General features: G+C 37.9%; 2 protein-coding genes across 6 annotated transcripts in view; both read left to right on the plus strand.

Annotated features, from left to right (window-relative positions):
- The first annotated feature begins 204 nt into the window (after nucleotides 1-204).
- lt (vacuolar protein sorting-associated protein light) lies at nucleotides 205-6,194 on the plus strand. Its single transcript, XM_028176538.2, has 2 exons — nucleotides 205-819; nucleotides 2,935-6,194. The coding sequence occupies exons 1-2, from the start codon at nucleotides 387-389 to the stop codon at nucleotides 5,007-5,009; spliced, it is 2,508 nt and encodes an 835-aa protein (XP_028032339.2). The 5' UTR covers nucleotides 205-386; the 3' UTR covers nucleotides 5,010-6,194.
- A 3,842-nt stretch (nucleotides 6,195-10,036) lies between these two features.
- The window catches only part of raptor (regulatory associated protein of MTOR complex 1), a 30,200-nt gene continuing 20,109 nt past the window's right edge, over nucleotides 10,037-20,127 (plus strand). For 4 of the 5 annotated variants that reach the window (XM_089734064.1, XM_089734066.1, XM_089734065.1 and 1 more), the window contains exons 1-8: nucleotides 10,038-10,353; nucleotides 10,932-11,034; nucleotides 11,411-11,532; nucleotides 16,911-17,030; nucleotides 17,918-18,064; nucleotides 18,470-18,696; nucleotides 19,132-19,314; nucleotides 19,666-19,871. In XM_089734064.1, the coding sequence (XP_089590190.1) occupies nucleotides 10,171-10,353; nucleotides 10,932-11,034; nucleotides 11,411-11,532; nucleotides 16,911-17,030; nucleotides 17,918-18,064; nucleotides 18,470-18,696; nucleotides 19,132-19,314; nucleotides 19,666-19,871 (1,291 nt within the window). In that variant the 5' untranslated portion in view covers nucleotides 10,038-10,170. Of the gene's footprint in view, nucleotides 10,354-10,931; nucleotides 11,035-11,410; nucleotides 11,533-16,910; nucleotides 17,031-17,917; nucleotides 18,065-18,469; nucleotides 18,697-19,131; nucleotides 19,315-19,665; nucleotides 19,872-20,127 lie in introns of all 5 variants that reach the window. The other variant, XM_028176503.2, reaches the window with a different exon arrangement.

Here is a 20,127-nt window from a genome sequence, read left to right on the forward strand (position 1 = left end):
ATCTGAATTCGATTTATGTAATTTCATCCCAATCGATTACAGTATTAAATAAATCGATTTCACATCATTTCACCCATATTCTTTTTTTTTTCATAACATTTTTAGATAACAGAATATATGTCACGTAATAAAAGATCACAGTGTATGGTATATATAATACCTTTGCCTTTCCATCAGGAAAGGGGACTTCTACTATAAAGTATCGTTTCACAAACCATGCAAGTCACAATAAAAAATAAAAAAACTTGTTTTGTCAAATTTAGTCAAATGTCAAAATCAGAAAGACAATAATCAAATTCAGAAAAGTGCAGAACAGAACAAACGAAAGAAGAATTACGTTTTTATTATTAAAATGTGATTTTTTTAAACGGTTGAAATTCAAAACAATGGCTGTTAATATTGAGAGCTGCGAAAGCTTGCCTCCCGATGAGGAGCCGAAGCTAAAATACGATAGAATGGAAAATGATTTATTGAATATTTTACTGAAAGACGCTGTCAGTTGTATTTGTGTTCACACCAAATTCATCTGTATCGGAACACGTTGGGGTGTGATACACCTGCTAGATCACGAAGGTAACATAGTTGCTATATCCCAGGACGGGAAGACTGAATTCCAGGCTCATACTATCGCTGTCAACCAAATATCTGTAGACCAAAATGGGGATTACATAGCGAGTTGTTCAGACGATGGTAAAGTTGTCGTATATGGATTGTACAGTAATGATAACACGCACAACCTAAATTTAGGCAGAGCAGTGAAATCAGTTGCATTGGATCCTTGCTACTTCAAGTCAGGTTCAGGAAGAAGATTTCTTACAGGTAAAAAACGTTGTACTTAGTATGAATAGAATATTTAGGAAATGCTTTAAACCTCATAACCAAGTCTTATGTAAAAAACTAGTACATAAATAGTCAATAAAATATATAAATGTCAAATTTAAAATGAATATATTCTGTAGTAATAATTAAATAGTTGAAGATGAATTACACACATCTGGACCCAGACAAGGATGTCCTGAATTATGAATGTGAATTGTATAAATCAATATGTAAAAGTAAATTTATTTATTCAATTGGTAACTGTACACAACATGACTTTTATAAAAATCAATCATAGAGATTATATTTTACAAACATTTCTATCACATGACTAGAATAAGTACACCCTTAAGATGGCTTTGAAATTTTCTCCTTAACGTCACAAAGATTGAGCTTGCATAATCTCTTCTCCTCCCCAATCTCGATTAATGAGATGTTGGCTATCTTGATTTCACAGAAGAACAATTCAATAAACCTGAGCATCTACAAAATTTCTGCTTAAGATTTACATCTGGCTTATGAAAATATTATCATATCTCAGAATATCATGCTCATTCACATCATTAGAATGCTAATATCCTTTCTCTATTTTATACCATTCTCTTTAATCCTTCCTCTCGGAAAAGATGTTTTGAGTTTGTACATTTTACACATACTGTATTGCTGAGATCATTGGAAAACATGCAATTAATGATGCCAGTACATTTGACATGGTTTTACAGAATTTCTCAACCGTCCAAGCTATTTGTTTGGGGAGTGTACTCCTCGTATGTGTAGCATTATTTATATTATTAGTTGTCAATCTGTTTTATTTATATTAGTATGATAGTTTAACCCTTTGACTGCCACGAGGGTACCAGTGTCCTACCTGGTGCACTATAGTAAAAATGTCACTAAGATTCTGAAATATCTAGTAGACTGTAGTTTTTTTTTAATGCTTAGATGAGTGGACGAACTCACAGCCCACCTGGTGTTAAGTGGATACTGGAGCCCATAGATATCTGCAACGTAAATGCACCACCCACCTTGAGATATAAATTCTAAGGTCTCAGTATAGTTCCAATGGCTGCCTCACCTTTCAATCCGAAACGCATTACTACTTCATGGCAAAAATAGGCAGGGTGGTGGTACCTACCCGTGTGGACTCACAAGAGGTCCTACCACCAGTAAAAAAAACAAATCTGAAACTATTGAAAATGAATCTATTTATAAGAGACCTAAAAGACATAAAACATTAAACATAAAACATACATTAAAAACAAAATAAAGCAAACAATCCAAGCGCAGTAATTTTCCTTTAGATGAGAAATATTCTGTAAATATATGGAAGCTATATAATATCACTGTTTAAAATGAGACTATAGTTAGATAAAAAAACACAACTACATTTATACCAGGTCATTACACATATAACTTAGTGAATAAAACTACTGTGTTCAAAAGATTATAAAACTTGAAGTATGCATGCAATTCTACATGGCTTAAACATACAACTTCACTTGGTTCAACATTATAAATGTTATAAACAACATTCAGATCATAATGCAAATCATTTTACTTTTTCACAATTTTGCTTGTCTATACTAATACTAATAATATTATATTATATTATAAAGAGGAAAGATTTGTTTGTTTGTTTCGAATAGGCTCCGAAACTACTGGACCGATTTGAAAAATTCTTTTTCCATTAGAAGCCGACATTGTCCCTGATGAACATGGGCTACTTTTTTTTCATTTTTTTTTATTTTATTTTTTTGGTTTCATGTGTGTTTTAATGTTTCCGAAGCGAAGCGAGGGCGGGTCGCTAGTAAATTATAAAAAGGCAAACTCGGGCAGAAATTTAGTGGATGTTCCCTTCCCTTTCCCTAAACTCACCCATAGTAAGTAACTTATTCTCTCCTTAATCGTTTTCTCCTTTCTCTGCTTATGATGCATTCGTGATTTCCAGTGTTAAAGGAAGGAACTTCCATATTACGATGCCATTAAGACTACATACTCATGTCTTGAGGTACGACGATAGTAACATAGTGACATGGTTTCCAGTAAACACTAAATTACCAAGTGAATTATGAGTTTGTTTGCTCATCCGAAATTATAATGTGTGGTTTCTTCCAGGTGATCACAGATTGACACTATATGAAAAATCATTCCTCAATCGAATACGAACTACAGTATTACATGAATGCAAGGGAAACGTACAAGCCATGTCCTGGCAAGACAGATTTGTAGCATGGGCAAGTGAAGTTGGGGTCCGTGTTTATGACCTGGTTGCTAAATGCTCTCTAGGTCTCATCCAATGGGAAAAGAACCCAAATAGATCTATTGAAGACTACCGCTGCAACCTTCTCTGGTCTGCTCCTAAGACTCTAATGATCGGCTGGGTCGATACCATCAGGATATGTGTCATCAGAAAGCGAAGTCAAATTGAATTACAGACTCGTGATGTCACAGAATACCTCGTGGATCCAATATATACCTACCAAATAGATTATTTTATAGGAGGTCTGGGCCCTTTGGACGATCTATTAGTTTTATTAGCTGTTCCAAAAGAATGCGATCCCAAAACCGGAAAGTCGCAAATGCCCGTTTTAATAGTGGCGAATTATAAAGGCTGCGAATTCTGCGAGATATCTTGGGAGACTTTAGACATAAGGGGCTACCAAGAATATAACTGTAATGATTACCATTTAGATATGCTTATAGAAGAAAACAGATTTTTTATTGTTTCCCCCAAAGACATTATCATAGCGAGCCCTTACGACATTGACGATAGAGTCACTTGGTTGACCCAACATAGAAGGTTCGAAAAAGCTATTGCTGTGTTGGAAGAGGTCGGTGGTAAAACTTCTAAGCACTCCGTGATGACGGTGGGCGTACAGTATTTAGATCACTTGCTCTCTGAACATCTCTATCAAGAGGCTGCCATTCTCTGTGCCAGAATATTTAAAAACGATAAAGTTTTATTAGAAAATCAAATATTAAAGTTTGCCGGCGTCAAACAACTTAGAACTATAAGTCCCTACGTGCCGAAGACGCCTGAACAAGCTTTGAGTCCTTACATATACGAACTAATACTTTTCGAATACCTCGAAGTGGATTCACGAGGATTTTTAAAAATAATTAAAGAATGGAATCCAACTCTATACAAAACGAGCGTCGTTATAAACAAAGTAATCGAACATTTGTTAAACACCGAAGTTGACACGAACGTGTATCTGGAAACCTTAGCTTTACTTTACTGCCACCAAAAGCAATACGATAAAGCGCTGACAACATTCTTAACATTGCAACACAAGGATGTATTCAAATTGATAACAGACCACGAAATCTACAACATCATACAGGACAAGATACTCGATCTCATGACGCTAGACTGCGACCAGGCTATATCAATACTCTTGAATAACACAAAAATCCCCGTGGAAGTCGTCGAACAACAACTGGCAAATCACGAAGAATATTTGTATAAGTACTTAGACGCGTACAGCAAGATGGAACCGAACGGTCGATACCATGGAAAACTGGTTCGTCTATACGCCAAATACAATAAAGAAAAACTGTTGCCTTTCTTAAGATGCAGCGATAATTATCCCATACAGGAAGCTTTAGACGTGTGCCAGGCCAACAATTTTTTCCCAGAAATGGTTTTTCTACTCGGGAGAATTGGCAACACCAAGGAGGCATTGCAGATAATTATCGAACAGTTAAACGATATAAACCAAGCCATAACTTTTTGTCAAGAACAAAACGATATGGAACTTTGGATAGATCTGATACAGCAGACGGTCGACAAGCCGGAATATGTCACTTTACTTCTGAAAAGGATAGGGAACTACGTGGACCCGAGGATGTTGATACAGAACATCAAACCGGGTTGCGAAATAAAAGACCTCAAAGAGTGCTTAGCCAAAATGATGTGCGACTATCATCTGCAGCTATCAGTGCAGGAAGCCTGCAAAGTCATTACGCTGAGGAACTACTTTGATTTGCATGAAAAGCAAGTGATGGCTCAACAACGAGGCATATCGGTGACCGACGACTTCCTCTGCTGCGTTTGTCACGGGCGGATCATAATAAGGGACATGTCGAATGCCTCTGACCTTCTAGTTTACAATTGCAGACATTCCTTCCACGCCGGCTGTCTCCCGGAAGGGGACCAGTGTGCTGTTTGTAATGCGGTCAGAATGTGACCCATATTTATTGAGCTCAATCATTTTGAAATCAAAATTTGACTAAACAAAGATAGAAGTGGTCTAAATACGAATATTAATAATATTTTTTTTTTCTTTTTATTATAATGATTTATCTGACGCAATATATCGCCATCTGAGTTATATAAAGCCCTAAATCAATATGGTCTGCTGGCGATGGAAGATTTTATATTTAAAACCACCTCAAATCACTAATATAATTTTAGTCGTAGTGATTGATATCCATACACACCGACGGACAACCTTAATAAATAAAATAAGTACATCTGTTCCTATTACACAAAATTGTGTAATAACAGAGACCGCTCTAAAATGTTAAATTCTTAATATTGTTAATAAATGGTTCCATGTTTCGGACGCCCAGACTACGCTACTGTAAGGTATTGTCCTAAAATTGGATCGCTTCTAATCTTTGTTAGAAACATTTGTACATAAATACATATACTCATGGTCCATTGTAATAAAATAATATTGTTATTTTTTTTTATTGTTAGCTGACGAGAATACGGCCCAACTGATGATGAGCGGTACCGTTGCTCATGGACGTCAGCAATGCTATTGGACAGTCAGGCCGCTGCCTAAATGTAAATTTCCGTCTCGCAGCAGTGAGGAGAAGAGAATTAGTTGCTCTTTGTTATTCTAATACATAATACTATAGTCTATTGTAATATTATTTTAATCCTTCAACGAAACCTGTAAATTTTTGTTTTGTATAATTTGTGTGTTAATGTCTAAAGTTTTCTGCCAATTTAAAAAATAATTAATTATAAAACTTTAACTAAAGTAAATGATAAGCCTATTGATTAAGAATTCATTTGATTAGTGTACTTTGTAAATGTTTGTGTTTTATTCCGTATTCGCGAGTTGTAGATATTTAGTTTTCATCCTCCTTCGGCACGGAGTCCTTCAAGTATTCTAAACCTCAGAGATAAGGAAGCGAAAATAATAACCTCGGAAATGAGTAGTTTTAATTGTATATTATCAAACTTAAAATTTTCATTAAATTGTTTTGTGTAAGTTTAATTTGGTTATTGAATAGATAAATTCCTGAGTTACCCTACAGATTATTGATGTGCTAGAATTTTTTACTGTATATTTATTGAATGATGAAATGAACACGTGATGTATGTATTAATTAAAACGTGTGGTGCTTTCCAAAATAAATGGCTTGTGTTTTCCTTGTTGATTATAATGGGTACTTAGTTCTAATTAAATGAATAGCCTATTTGTTCGATGTTGTTGAATTAGTTTAATTAGTCCAAGATAACAGGATAACGAGACCGCAGATCAGCGCTGGAGCTGGACGCGTGTTCTACTGGTGGGTTATTGCTTGTAGGAAGCTTGGTTTGCTGACTTTATGAGAAGATCAACCGAGCCGGTGCCTCTGGTATAAAATAGAGCCCAATGGGGCTTCGTATTTCTTCTACACTTCTTTAGATACACGAGTTGCGACCGTGACCTCTCCGAGCTATTATATCTCGCAATAACAATAATACAGTAATGATAATTCCTGTATCCGGTAGTAGCACAGTAGTACTGCATTAGGTACCTATTAAATTATATATAGAATTCAATTGTAAAGGTGTTCGAATCTCACAAGAAAGTAAGGTAGGCTAAGTTTTGTAATGAAATACGTACCTAACAAATGTTCACGATGGACTTCCAAGGTGAAGGAATAACATCGTGTAATAAAAATCAAACCCACAAAATTATAATTTGCGTAATCACTGGTGGTGGGAACTCGCGTGAGTCCGCGCGGGTAGGTACCACCACCCGCCTATTTCTGCCGTGAAGCAGTATTGCGTTTCGGTTTGAAAGGCGGGGTAGGCGTTGTACTGTAAAACGGAGACTTAAAACTCATGTCTTTTTTTTTACGTTGTTGATCTCTACAGGTTCGGGTAACCACTTAACACCAGATGGGTGGTGGATGATCTCGTCCACCCATCTAAGAAATAAACAGAAAAGTCTGAATATGCTCTGCGGTTTCTATCGAGTTAACACGCTGTATTTGCAATGTTGACTATCATTATGTCAAATTAAATAAACATCCATTTTTGCGTGATTATTAGACAAACATAAAATTTTTCTCATTTAAAATCCTAATATGAATATATAGTCGAGAACCACAGGTGGAAACCACTGTTCTGCCTATGGAGGGAGTGTGCGTTTCACTGTAAGAATAGTGTAGCAGTTATTCTAAAACTGAATGTTTGACATTCACTAGTAGGACCTCTTGTGAGTCCGCGCGGGTAGGTACCACCACCCTGCCTATTTCTGCCGTGAAGCAGTAATGCGTTTCGGTTTGAAGGGTGGGGCAGCCGCGTAACTATATTTGAGACCTTCGAACTTATATCTCAAGGTGGGTGGCGCATTTACGTTGTAGATGCGGGCTCCAGTAACCACTGTGAGCTCGTCCACCCATCTAAGCAATAAAAATAATAATAATGCTACCCCCGATACATTCTTCGGATTGTAAGAGCTCGGTCTTCGCTCGTGTGGCTCACATTTATAGACTAATGGGTCCAGCGAATCCTTGTACATCCTACTTCTAGTCTTGGGACCATTTTGGGACTAAATTATTAATTTTACTTCAACTCGATTAGCATGACGACGCAATAAACATAAATAATTTAGACTTCCTGACGGGTGGCTGCTTTCTCACCGGGGTTTAACTGTTTTTCACATTCCAATACAACTGCAAAATGTAAGTATGCATTTTTTGTCATAATATGCTTTGCCCTTAAAAATGCAGATCGCATCGTCGATATTGAGTGATTAATGTGGTTTAACCAGTGAGTGAGTATCTAGTTTAACCGGCTAATTATAAAAAAATATGAAATTGAAAAAATAAAATCAAAAACCAAAATTATTTAATTGAAACAGGCTTTACAGGCGCTTTTAAAAAATGCAAAGGAAGCGACACGAATTTCACATAATAGTGTTTTTTACCAAAATCCGATGAAAGTAGATGTGACCCTGAACAGATTAGATTTCAAACAGTCATGAATCCAATCGAAATACAGTTTCACCACTCATAACGACCGGAAAGAAACCGGGGCCTTGCTTTTCTCCAAGGAACATCACAATTATGCTTACTTATATTTCCTTAACATCATATAGCGCCTACTTTAGTAATAATATTGTAAATTGTAATTATATAGTTTGAGCCCATCCCGAGTGGAGCCGTCTTCTTCAATGTCGCGAAGGCGTTCGACTAAGTCTGGCACAACGGTTTGATCTACAAACTGCGTAACATGGGATTGCCAGACAGACTCGTGGTGATCATACGAGACTTCTTGTCGAACCGTTCGTTTCGGTATCGAACTCGCTCTCGTCCCCGCCAACTAACGTCCGGAGTCCTGCAAGGCACCGCGCTCTCTCCGTTATTGCTTAGTTTGTATATCAACGATATACCCCGATTTCCGGAGACCTATCTAGCGCTCTTCGCCGATGACACGGTTATCTACTACCCGTGAAGGAAGAAATCGTTAATGCATCGGCGACTCCAGATCACAGCAGCCATTTGGGACAGTGGTTCAGGAAGTGGCGCATTGACATCAACCCCACGAAAAGCACAGCGCTGCTCTTTAAAAGGGGTCGCCCTTCGAATACCACTTCAAGCAGCCCACTCCCTAATAGGCACGTTAACACCTCCGCTATTCGCCCCATTACCCTTTTCGACCAGCCCACGCCGTGAGCCTCGAAGGTCAAATACCAAGGCGTCACCCTCGACAGAGGGATGACATTCCATCCCTATATTAAGACGGTACGCAACCGAGCCGCTTTCGTATTTGGACGCCTCTATCCAATGATTTGCAAGCGAAGTAAATTGTCCCTTCGTAATAAGGTGGCACTCTACAAAACGTGCACACGTCCGGTCATGACGTATGCAAGTGTAGTGTTCGCACAAGCGGCCCGCACTAACTTGAAAAACCTTCGAATCAGTTAATCCTGTTTTGCAGGATAGCCGTCGGAGCACCGTGGTTCGTGAGGAACATGGATCTCCATAGAGGCATTTTTTTATTGCTTAGACGGGTGGACGACCTCACAGCCCACCTGGTGTTAAGTGGTTACTGGAGCCCATAGACATCTACAACGTAAATGCGCCACCCACTTTGAGATATAAGTTCTAAGGTTTTTATTAGGTTCTAAGGTAATTACTTACTGCCACCAGTAAGTAATTACGCAAATTATAATTTTTCGGGTTTGATTTTTATTGCACGAAGTTATTCCTTCACCGTGGAAGTCAATCGTGAACATTTGTTGAGTACGTATTTCATTAGAAAAATTGGTACCCGCCTGAGATTCGAACACCGGTGCATCGCAAAACACGAATGCACCGGACGTCTTATCCTTTAGGCCACGACGACATAGAGCTGGTCTCCATCAGTAAGTATCTTCAGTCGGCATCAGTGCGTCATTTTGAGAAGGCGGCACGACACGAAAACCCTCATGTCGTGGCCGCCGGTAACTAAATACCCGATCCTGCATTTAGGTACCTCATGCACCGCTCACCATTCTTGTCGAACCCGTCGCTAGCGACGAAGGGCTCGGCTGGTAAATTAACACAGAGACACAGCCCACTGAGTTTCTCGCCGGATCTTCTCAGTTGGTCGGGTTTCCGTTCCGTGGTAGATTTTTATTTTTTTTTATTGCCTTTGTAGGCAGACGAGCATACGGCCCACCTGATGGTAAGTGGTTACCGTCGCTCATGGACTTCAGCAATGCCAGGGGCAGAGCCAAGCCGCTGCCTACCGAAGCACTGCTCTTGCTAGAGATAGTGTTGGCAATGTCCACAGGTTAGAGTCCCGTGAGCTTATCTACTCCCTCGGTTAAGCGGGCATAGCTTTTAAAGCCTGCCAGCTTATGTAGGAGATAAAAAAAAAGTTTGTGAACAGAACTATACATTTTAAAGGAAAAAGGATTCTTTTCTCCTAATAGATTCATAATAGACTCCTATATTCATTCTAATTCCTTGCAACATTTTGCGTTATACCGAATAAAAAATATTGTTTATTCCCATGTGGTAGAAAAATGGACGCGCACATGATTCTGTGAGGTTTTGAAAATGTTTTCCTCTATTATTCGAGTGTATTGAGTGTTAAAACTTATAAATTACGTGCAAAAGTGTAGTGTGAAAATGACAGAAATGCCTCCTTATCACGCTGTTAAAGATGAAGAGAAAACCAGTGGTCAAAGTGACAGTGATTCCTCTAGCGATACTGATGATTGGGATTTATCTCAATGTTTTGATAAGCCGCGGCACCTTGAGCCTATAAAAGGCGCAGAACGGGTAGAGCACTCTTGGAGAGTTAAAGAAAAGGTAAAGTAAAGAAGTCTTAAATGGTTTTTATTTATTTCAAAAGTGATGTTTGCGAAGTCAAAACAAACGCACATGGTGTTTCCGCCGTATGCAGGGTCTGGGTCGATGCCCTTTACAAAAAATGTTTGTATATATTACGACGTAGTTTGCTTCATTTAAGTCGCGTTTGAAAATGTTTCTCTAAAGTTTGTATATATTGTATTTTCTTGAAATAAGATTATGACTAAAGTCCAAATAGTTTAATTACACAGATGTGTAACCTTATTTTTTTTAATTAAAGTAAATAACTCCATTTTCAACGCTAATCTACTAGACAAATAAGATAAACCACAAATCTTAATCTATATATTTGTAATACAAATTTTGACAAAATTGTGGTCAGTTTTGTCATTTTTTTCATCAATTCATTTAGGATTTTCAATCAATCAATTCATTTAGGATTATCCTTAGGATACTATTTGTTTCATTGATATCAGAATAGATAAGATGTCAATTATATAGTACATATGGAATTTCTGGAACATGTTCATTTAAAAATGCTTGAAAATAATGACTACATTTAAACTAAATATTTACAGTACAAGACACATTGCGTGGCCCTAGTTCTATGCCTGAATGTTGGTGTGGACCCTCCTGATGTTGTTAAAACACAACCCTGTGCGAGGCTCGAGTGTTGGATTGGTATGAATCTTTACTAAATTTTATAATCTTAATGTTTCAAAGTTTAGTTATTCTGTTTATTAAAATGTTCTAGCTCAGTTTATGATACCAAGTAAATACTTTAATAACTGACTAATTGAATAAGAAATGTCCTTGCTCCTCTCTGAGTCATTTAACGACATTTGGTTATGCCAACACAGCTGTTACAAATAAATATGTCTTGTAACATTGAGACAAATTTAAAATATACACACATAAGACTATTGATAAACTTGAATATAATATCTCTTAGATAATGGAGAGAAGTTTAATATTTGCCAATTTTACTCTTACAATGTTTAAAACTTGTTGTAAATGTTTATAGTTTAATTTTTTTTGTGTTTGTAAAATTTTACAGATCCTTTATCTTTATCACCGAGCAAGGCATTAGAAAGCATTGGTCATGCATTACAATCCCAGTATGAGAGATGGCAACCACGAGCTAGATACAAGCAATCTCTTGACCCCACTAGTGAAGAGGTAAGATAAACTACCAATTGCATGTAACAGTAATTGGTAGCTGAAAACTTCTAACAGCTATAAAACTGAGAATCATAAACTATGTAGAAATATTTAAATAGAAAAGAGACATACAATAAATAAAAATTGAATTCTTATGTTGTGTATGCCGACAATATTTATACAAACTTAATATTCACTTTTAAAATTAACAATTGTTATTTGCTCAAATGCATAGCAAATAACTACACGTACACTCATCAGAGATTGCTATGCAACTACAAATAATAGGACTCTATTAGAACAATAGTAGTAATAATCTTATTTGTAAAATAATCGCAAAAAAATAATAATGAAATGGATTGTGTCCATCAAAAAAAAACCCTTGCCTTGGGATAGTGCCAAAATGTGATTGCAGCTATGAGCAAGTTTAACACATTCCCTAAATTCAGTATTATGCTGTTTACTTACATTTGGATTCTGAGTTAATAAGTTTATGCGAACTGCATTAACATTGGCATTATCATGAAACTTTATCTGATTAATGACTACTTTTCTGATTACAATTATGCATCTAATCCTGTGTCATGCTATGTATATAATACATAGTATACAACAGTATGCATAGGATATAATTATATTGTCTTGACAATAAAGTAAAAACTCTCATACTGTAGTCTAAAAACTATCAGAACGAGAACAGGGTAGTTGAGATTAAGCTGATAATTGGAGCTCCATAATTTATACCATAGACTAGTTAGACTTTGTCCACATCATGATTAAGTAAAGCTAAGGATAAAATTTCTGTTTAATTAAATGACTAAAAAGGCCAGCCGGAATTTGTTTCAAGCCAACACAATTTCGGAAGCATCTGGGATGTCCAATTCTGTTTAATCAGAAAAGGAAATTTAATGCATCATCTGAGTAAAATTGAGAGCTATGCATGAGGAAAATGGTCATTGGAAGGTCTTTTGGCTCACATCACCTGAAGTGTGAGTTAATGCTAACAAAATGAGGTTTTAGGAAAAGATTATGTAATTAACTAAGAGCAATATTATATGAAGACCATTTCAAAATATTATAATAATGCAACTAGGATTTAACAATACTACCAATAAGACAATTTAACAATACTGTTGATAAATCATTGAATGCCTATTTGATTAAATAAACATTGGACAAAGAAATTTGATAAGTGGCATAGTATCTTGTTTTAACAGGCCTACTAAATCACTGAAATGACTGAAGAAGAACATAAAAGACATATTATAATAATAAAACATTTGACTGTTTGATGAGTTGAATAAAAATGACAAATATTATAATTAACAAGTAAACAAAAGGAAATCACCAAATAATAACAGTAATACTTATATAGATAATAGAGGTTGAAAGTTCAAAAAGTTTGAAGCTGTTGTGGCTTAAAGGATAAGACGCTCGGTGTACTCAAATCGAACGATGCAACTGTGCCGGTGTTCAAATCTCCCAAACTGTATTTAAAAAAATAATGAAATACAAGCATAACTCATGTTCTTCAATGAGTTCCACGATGTAGGAATAGCATCGTGTAATAAAAACGAAATCCTCAAAAAATTATGCAAATTAGAATTGCGTAATTACTATTATAAATATTGATTAACATACATCAAGTCTAGAGCCGTAATAACCACATTTTCTTGTGGTCGCATTTCTGATTCTCGCTACATAAGAAGTACGGTGGTGGGAGTCGCTCGCTGGAGGGAACATATATTTTTTTTTATTGCTAGATGAGTGGACTAGCTCACAGCCCACCTGGTGTTAAGAGGTTACTGGAGCCCATAGACATTTACGACGTAAATGCGCCACCCACCTTGAGATATAAGTTCTAAGGTCTCAAGTATAGTTACAACGGCTGCCCCACCCTTCAAACCGAAACGCATTACTGCTTCACGGCAGAAATAGGCAGGGTGGTTGTCGGTGAAATCGGTACATCGAATATTAAAAAAAAAATTATCAGACGATAATCAAATTTATACATTTTGACCAAAACAATACCACGTACTATAACCGGCTAAAACAGTTTATTAAAAATAATCCAAGTTGTTGGAGCCATAAAAACAGTAAAGTCATCTTTGATTGACGCAAATTTAAGAAAGTGAAATAAGTTTGAAGTTCAGATTCTTATTTGTATCCTCCTTCCCCTCGGTTCCGTTTCCTCAATGCTGAGGGTCGTGATCATCTCATCGCAACAAGTTTATTATGGATCACTACGCCATTTGTATCCAAAGTAAACTGTATTTCGTGGAAAACGGAGAAGCACTTTAGCTAGTGTTTCATGTTTAATGTAACGAACTCATTAGTTTTACGTAAATTAGCTCGGTCAATCGAATTTATCGCGAGGTCGCGTGTTTCGTGTCAGCTAAGGTCGCTATGACCGCTCCCGCAATGAACCAAATGATGTTTTGGTACATGTTCTTATAAAGTTTAAGGCCGGTGTTTGATCACAAAGTTATGTTGTTCAAAACGTAGTTAAGTAGAAACACACTGTAGGTAACAAAGAAAATGGTCAATATTAACCGATCTCTTACTGGTGGTAGGACCACCGCCTACATCTCACAGCCTACCTGATGTTAAATGGTTACTGGAGCCCAAACGTCAGCAATGCCAGGGGCAGAGCCAAGCCGCTGCCTACCGTTTAATACTCTCCACAAGCCTCGTTTGAAGAAGGAGATGTCATAGCGCTCGTAGTTACTGGAGCCCATAGACATCTACAAAGTAAATGCGCCACCAACCATGAGATATAAGTTCTAAAATTTCAGTATAATTACAACGGCTGTCCCACCCTTCAAACCGAAACTCATTACTGCTTCACGGCAGAAATAGGCAGGGCGGTGGTACCTACCCGTGCGGACTCACAAGAGGTGTGACAAGAGGTCACACGTGTACGTTTTGCAACACAGCAGGTGCTCTATTTATGTTTACGTCTTCTCTGTCATTACCGTATTTTGTTGGACTTAATATCAGTACAAAAGCTAAAAAAAATTCATTGCTCCTAATTGCGGTCTCCGTGTTTTTGTGAATCAACGTATGATTCACACCGTGACCGGCGTTTTATTTCGGTCTTTCCGATGTCACCTTCTGTTTATACAGACTTTATTTATGCGCGTTTTGTAGGTATTATATGAAATGACACGTTGCTATGATCATACGCCTCCAATAAAAATAAGATTTTGCACCGATCGCGTGTTTTTTCATATATTTTTAATGCCGCAAAACTAGGAATTTATTCGTCACAAAAAAAAGCTATTTTAACAACTTTATCTTTTAATCCCAACGTTAACTGTTTTCTTGGTCACCGACGACTATCGATCAGTTTGTTTAGTGCGAGTTTTTTAAGTTCTCGATCGCGTAAAAGTTAACTCAAATTTATATGGAATCGGAACGTCTTCCCTTCGTTTGCTGCGAGAAGTTAAAAAACTCGCCCTAAGCACACTGTATAATAGCCGGCAAACTTCTTGAGTATTTGTCGACGTAGTGGGGGTAAGTTCGCGCATGGTACACTCACGTGCAAAAACATTATTTACTCTGCGTCATAATGCTATTAAATTATTAAAATCAACATATTATGTATTTATTTATATATTTATTAGAACATCAACAAAAAATATAGGTTAATAATTGTAATAATTTTATCTTGGGGTAAAATAGATATTCCTTCTATTAAGTCAAAACTAGAGCTGTTGCCAGGTCTTGGTTCAGTTGAAGCGAAGCTGGTATGCGGTCTTTTTTTTGTCTATAATTAATTATTTTTTGAAGATATTCGATTCGTAGTAATCGAATGTTACTTTTTTCAATTACCAGCTTCCGATTACTTTCTGTTTTTTTTCCATCTGAAGCCTAGCTCTTTTATAATTCGTCGTAAGCTTCATTCCGAGCCATTAAAATTTATATCTTCTTTAAATTTTTCGAAGCCTTTCTACGGTACGGAGTTTCGCTGCTTGTTATGTAGTTATTATGATTACATCTTTTTATTACAGATTGAACGAAACTATCCATTCCGGTAACTTTCTTCTTCCCTGATCTTTTCTTACCCGGTGTCCGAAACACGGCGAGCAAGCCAGAGCCTTTAGCTTCGTTAATAATGCACCTAACAGTACTCACTGATGTTTTTCTTGCTTCCGAAGTCTGTTTTACTTTTTCCATATCATTCTTCCCTTGTTTTATAATGAAGCAATATACGTCGTACACAATTTTTCTACCCTTTCTTTTGAATACTACACCAGTTTGTCGCGGCATAGTGTATTTTATATAAAAAAATTAACAAACACTCAACATATAGTAATGGCAACAAAGTCAACAAGCAATTATAACAAATAACTTAACGATTAATAACGATAGACTTTTCACTGTACACAAGCGTACTTTTGGGAGCAAGCGGAACGAGGGCGCGGTGCGGGACGCAAGGTTCGACTGATCTACCAATAACGCGCTCGATACGATGTCCCCTGCCGTCGCGCCTCACCCTCACCACCAAAGTGATCTAAAATTCGGTTCTGCGCAGTCGAGGTCATTTGCTCAAGAAGTTTGCCGGTTACTATACACATTATCGCAGTGATGATTTGGACCATCGGGGACACAGTAATCGCTCGACTTGGATGCAGTACAGGTCGCTAGGGTTGTCAAGTCCGGTTAGGAGGGTATTACGCAGAAAAATCCTCGATTTATCAATCTGAAAAACCCAGTATGGCTGAACAAAAATGTCGTCATAAAAATTATAAGTGTAAATAAATTAATGTATATTTTAAGTTCATTTAACCCAAAAAAAACTTGCTTGTCAATCCAGTAACCGTGTTTCCAAGATTAAGAGTGCAAGCGCCTTCTAAGAGAAGTTTCGGATGTGTCGCCATCGCTCAATAATAATTATGATAGCAGACCCCGCGCCTTTCGAGCTTGTCGAAACTGTATAAGCATAAGCTTTAAATTAAAATATAACGTCTGATCTCCCGGATCCACTCTCTTAGGCCCTTAGGCTCTTTTAGGCCCCACAAGCACTGTACCGTTCTCGTCATACGAAGAGTTCGAACTAACCCGCAGACATAGTTTAATGAGTTTCTCGGCGGATCTTCTTAGTAGGTCGCGATTCCGATCCAGTGATAGATTCAACGAAGCATTTCTCTTGTTAGGGTTAGTGTTAGCAAATTCGCCAGGCTGAGTCCCGTGAGCTTACCTACACGTTCGGTAAAGCTAATATAATTCTTCGAGGCTATGGCATATGTAAGAAATAAATGTCTTTATTCAATATGCGATTATCCGGATTAATTTATTGAATACGATTCATATTTTTTTCATCTTCATTAACGTCTATCGGTCGTAAGGCGATCGTAAGTCGTACAAAAAGTAACTCTTTGTTTGTTTTACAGGTAAAGAAGTTGTGCTGCTCTCTGCGACGTAACGCGAAAGATGAACGCGTGCTGTTTCATTACAACGGACACGGCGTACCCAAGCCGACGGCGCAGGGAGAGATCTGGGTCTTTAATAGGGTGAGTTTTTAATTGTAATCAATTTAGACTTGTTAGTTTAAAAAAAAAAAAGTTATTAAGTAAATTCGTGCCCTCTGCGCAAGGTATTTTACCGCAAAGATAGGCTATTTAAGCCATCTTCGAGCGCACGAGCGCCAAATCGCTAGATAGGAGGAGGTCGCCATTGCCGAAATCGGTCGGATGGATCATTTCACTAAGTAAATACAAAACAAAAGAAACCACTCAATGTTACTGGTAGTAGGACGTCTTGTGAGTCCGCAAGGGTTAGTCCTTCCTGTTTCTGCCGTGAAGCAGTAATGCGTTTCGGAGACTTTAGAACTCATATCTCAAGGTGAGTGGCGGCATTTGCGTTGTAGATATCTATGGGCTCCTGTAACCACTTAACACTAGGTGGGCCGTGAGCTCGTCCACCCATATAAGCAATAAAAAAAAACTTCAAAATCTAGGAAAACTTTGTGCAGATAACAGATGAGACGGTCCATCTAGTGTTAGAAGATTTATTGTACACATCATAAACAAAAAGATGCCACCTACCTTGAAATTTGAGATGAAAATCTCAATGTACCTATTTTAATACTCATGCCATCCTATCCAAACAAACAACTTACCCCCAGATATAACAGATTTATTTATTTATTACAAAGAGAACCAACAGCCCAACTCAACATAATATAACAAATAATAGAAACAAAAAGCCAATTAAAAGTCCTCACCAATATAAACAAGGTAAAACATTAGAGAAGCAAAAACAGAGAAACAAAAAAATATAAAAACAATCAAGGAGCAACATGCAAGATAAGCAACTAGCTAATTTAAATGTACACTCATATATAAATGTCACAAATTAATAAAATCAATTATACAAATGCAAAGGTATTTGTTCCCAGACTTACACCCAGTACATCCCGCTGTCGATGTACGACCTGCAGACATGGATGGGCGCGCCCTCGCTCTACGTGTACGACTGCTCCAACGCCGGCATCATTGTCGACAGCTTCAAGTTGTTTGCTGATCAACACGAGAGGGAGTACGAGGTATCTGCTATATGATATTTGTTAAACCGAGGGGGTGAAAGGCTAGTTCGTTTGAACGATGTTTATCTTTGTAATTAAAAGTGTGTTTTATTTAGTAATAGCATCAACAGTTCGATGTTTTTAACTGACCTTGAATTAAGTTTAATTAGGATTTTTTTTCCAAATTTTAAACTTTAAGTGACTCTCCTTAAAGTTGCAAAAACGTCGTTTAAATATCCCTATAACCTTTCACCTTTCGATATTAATATTATAGCTACGTAAAACTAGAGCATTTGCTACAGAAACAATAATATGATAATCTGTTTTATCAGTACTATGTAGGGTTCATGTGAACGCTTTATAGGGTGACAACATTGTAGGTGAAAAAGTTGAGATACACAGTGTAAATCCATCATTTATGGACAGGCTCAGAAGAATGAAGAAGGCACTTCGAGCATCCCTCAGGTCTCGTACAAGAACTGCATCCAGCTGGCCGCCTGCGCCGCCGGACAGAGCCTGCCCATGAACCCGGAGCTGCCCGCGGACCTGTTCACGGCCTGCCTCACCACGCCGGTCAAGACCGCCATGAAGTGGTTCGTGCTGAGGACCCGGACCAGATACGCCGACAGGGACCTGCACGACCTCATCGATAAGTCAGTACCGTCTCTTAGTTACATCTCGTGTTGTGGTGGTGCTCGGTGATAACAGTTGCCTGTGGACATTCGCAGTTCCACTGTAGTGCTCAAATCATGTAAGAATCGAAGAGATTCATTTTATGGTGTAATTATCACAGTATAATATTTAAAAAAAAATTATTATACAAAAATGATGAATAACTATGTACAAAATTTTGTATTGGCCCAGAGCAAACAGGGTCGATCAATGACGTGTTTGCACGACGACCGATCAGCTTGGCTAGTTACGTGCGCACCAACGACCGATGATGAGACTACAATCTTGTTACTTTCATATTGGGATATGCTAATCAGGAGCACTGAATTAAAAAAAATATTACTTAAATTGGTATTAAGTTTTTCTATAAAAGCACGTGTAATTAGTTTTTAAAGTACATTGAATTTGTTGTCCAGGATCCCGGGCCAAGTGACGGACCGCCGCACCATGCTGGGCGAACTGAACTGGATCTTCACGGCCATCACCGACACCATCGCCTGGAGCTCGCTGCCCGCCGACCTCTTCCAGCAGCTGTTCAGGGCCGACTTGCTGACGGCCAGCCTCTGCAGGAACTTCTTACTCGCCGACAGGATTATGAGGTTGGTGCTTTTACAGCTGGTGGGGCCCACCACGATAGCATTGTGATGTCTCGTAACCGATCAGAACTAAGAACTCTGCGAGGCTGTATAAAACTTCTGAAGTTTTAATTACAGTAGTAGATTTATATTTTTTTTTGTTATTTTATATTGTTAGATTATTGAGAATAAAGGACATTTGACATTTTTGGGCATTGTCCTTTGCATGTCATTGACACTTTGTAACAAACAACATTCTTCATTTAATTATTTGTTGCTGCGCCCTAAATGCAATATAAAAAATAATAAATACATATTTTACATTCCTATTAATATAATGTTTTGGAAAATCCACCCTTACTTGCATACTCCTAGATCATACAACTGCACCCCCGTGAGCAGTCCGGCGCTGCCGTCGCTGGCCGCGCACCCGCTGTGGGCGGCGTGGGAGCAGACCCTGGACTCGGCGCTGGCCCAGCTGGTCACGTTATCTTCGGCTCCACATCCGCTGGATTACTCCCACTCGCCGTTCTTCAGGGATCAGCTCACCGCCTTCCAAGTCTGGCTAGATCTCGGTAAATGTGAGTGCTTACTAGAAACCGTGGTAACCGGCAGCACTTGGTAGCGCATGGACAGCAGCTCGCGGGGGCGGGCCGGCCTGCGGGGCCTGTAAACAATCCCAAAATAATACCGCAAGGGGTTCATTGAAGGTCATGTTGAATTATGCATATATGTATACACTAAAATCTATGTAATTTAGTTTGTTGCTGTTGTAGACAAACGAGTATAATACGGCTCATTTGATGGTGAGTGGTTACCGTCGCTCATGCTCAGCAA

The sequence above is a fragment of the Bombyx mandarina genome, chromosome 17, assembly GCF_030267445.1.
Source record: "Bombyx mandarina strain Sakado chromosome 17, ASM3026744v2".
Lineage (NCBI taxonomy): Eukaryota > Metazoa > Arthropoda > Insecta > Lepidoptera > Bombycidae > Bombyx > Bombyx mandarina.

Excerpts from the sequence above, each read along its gene's own strand:
- lt (XM_028176538.2), top strand. The coding sequence starts at position 387 with ATGGCTGTTAATATTGAGAGCTGCGAAAGCTTGCCTCCCGATGAGGAG. Across the intron at positions 820-2,934 it reads AGGAAGAAGATTTCTTACAG|GTGATCACAGATTGACACTA; the intron begins GTAAAAAACGTT and ends GGTTTCTTCCAG.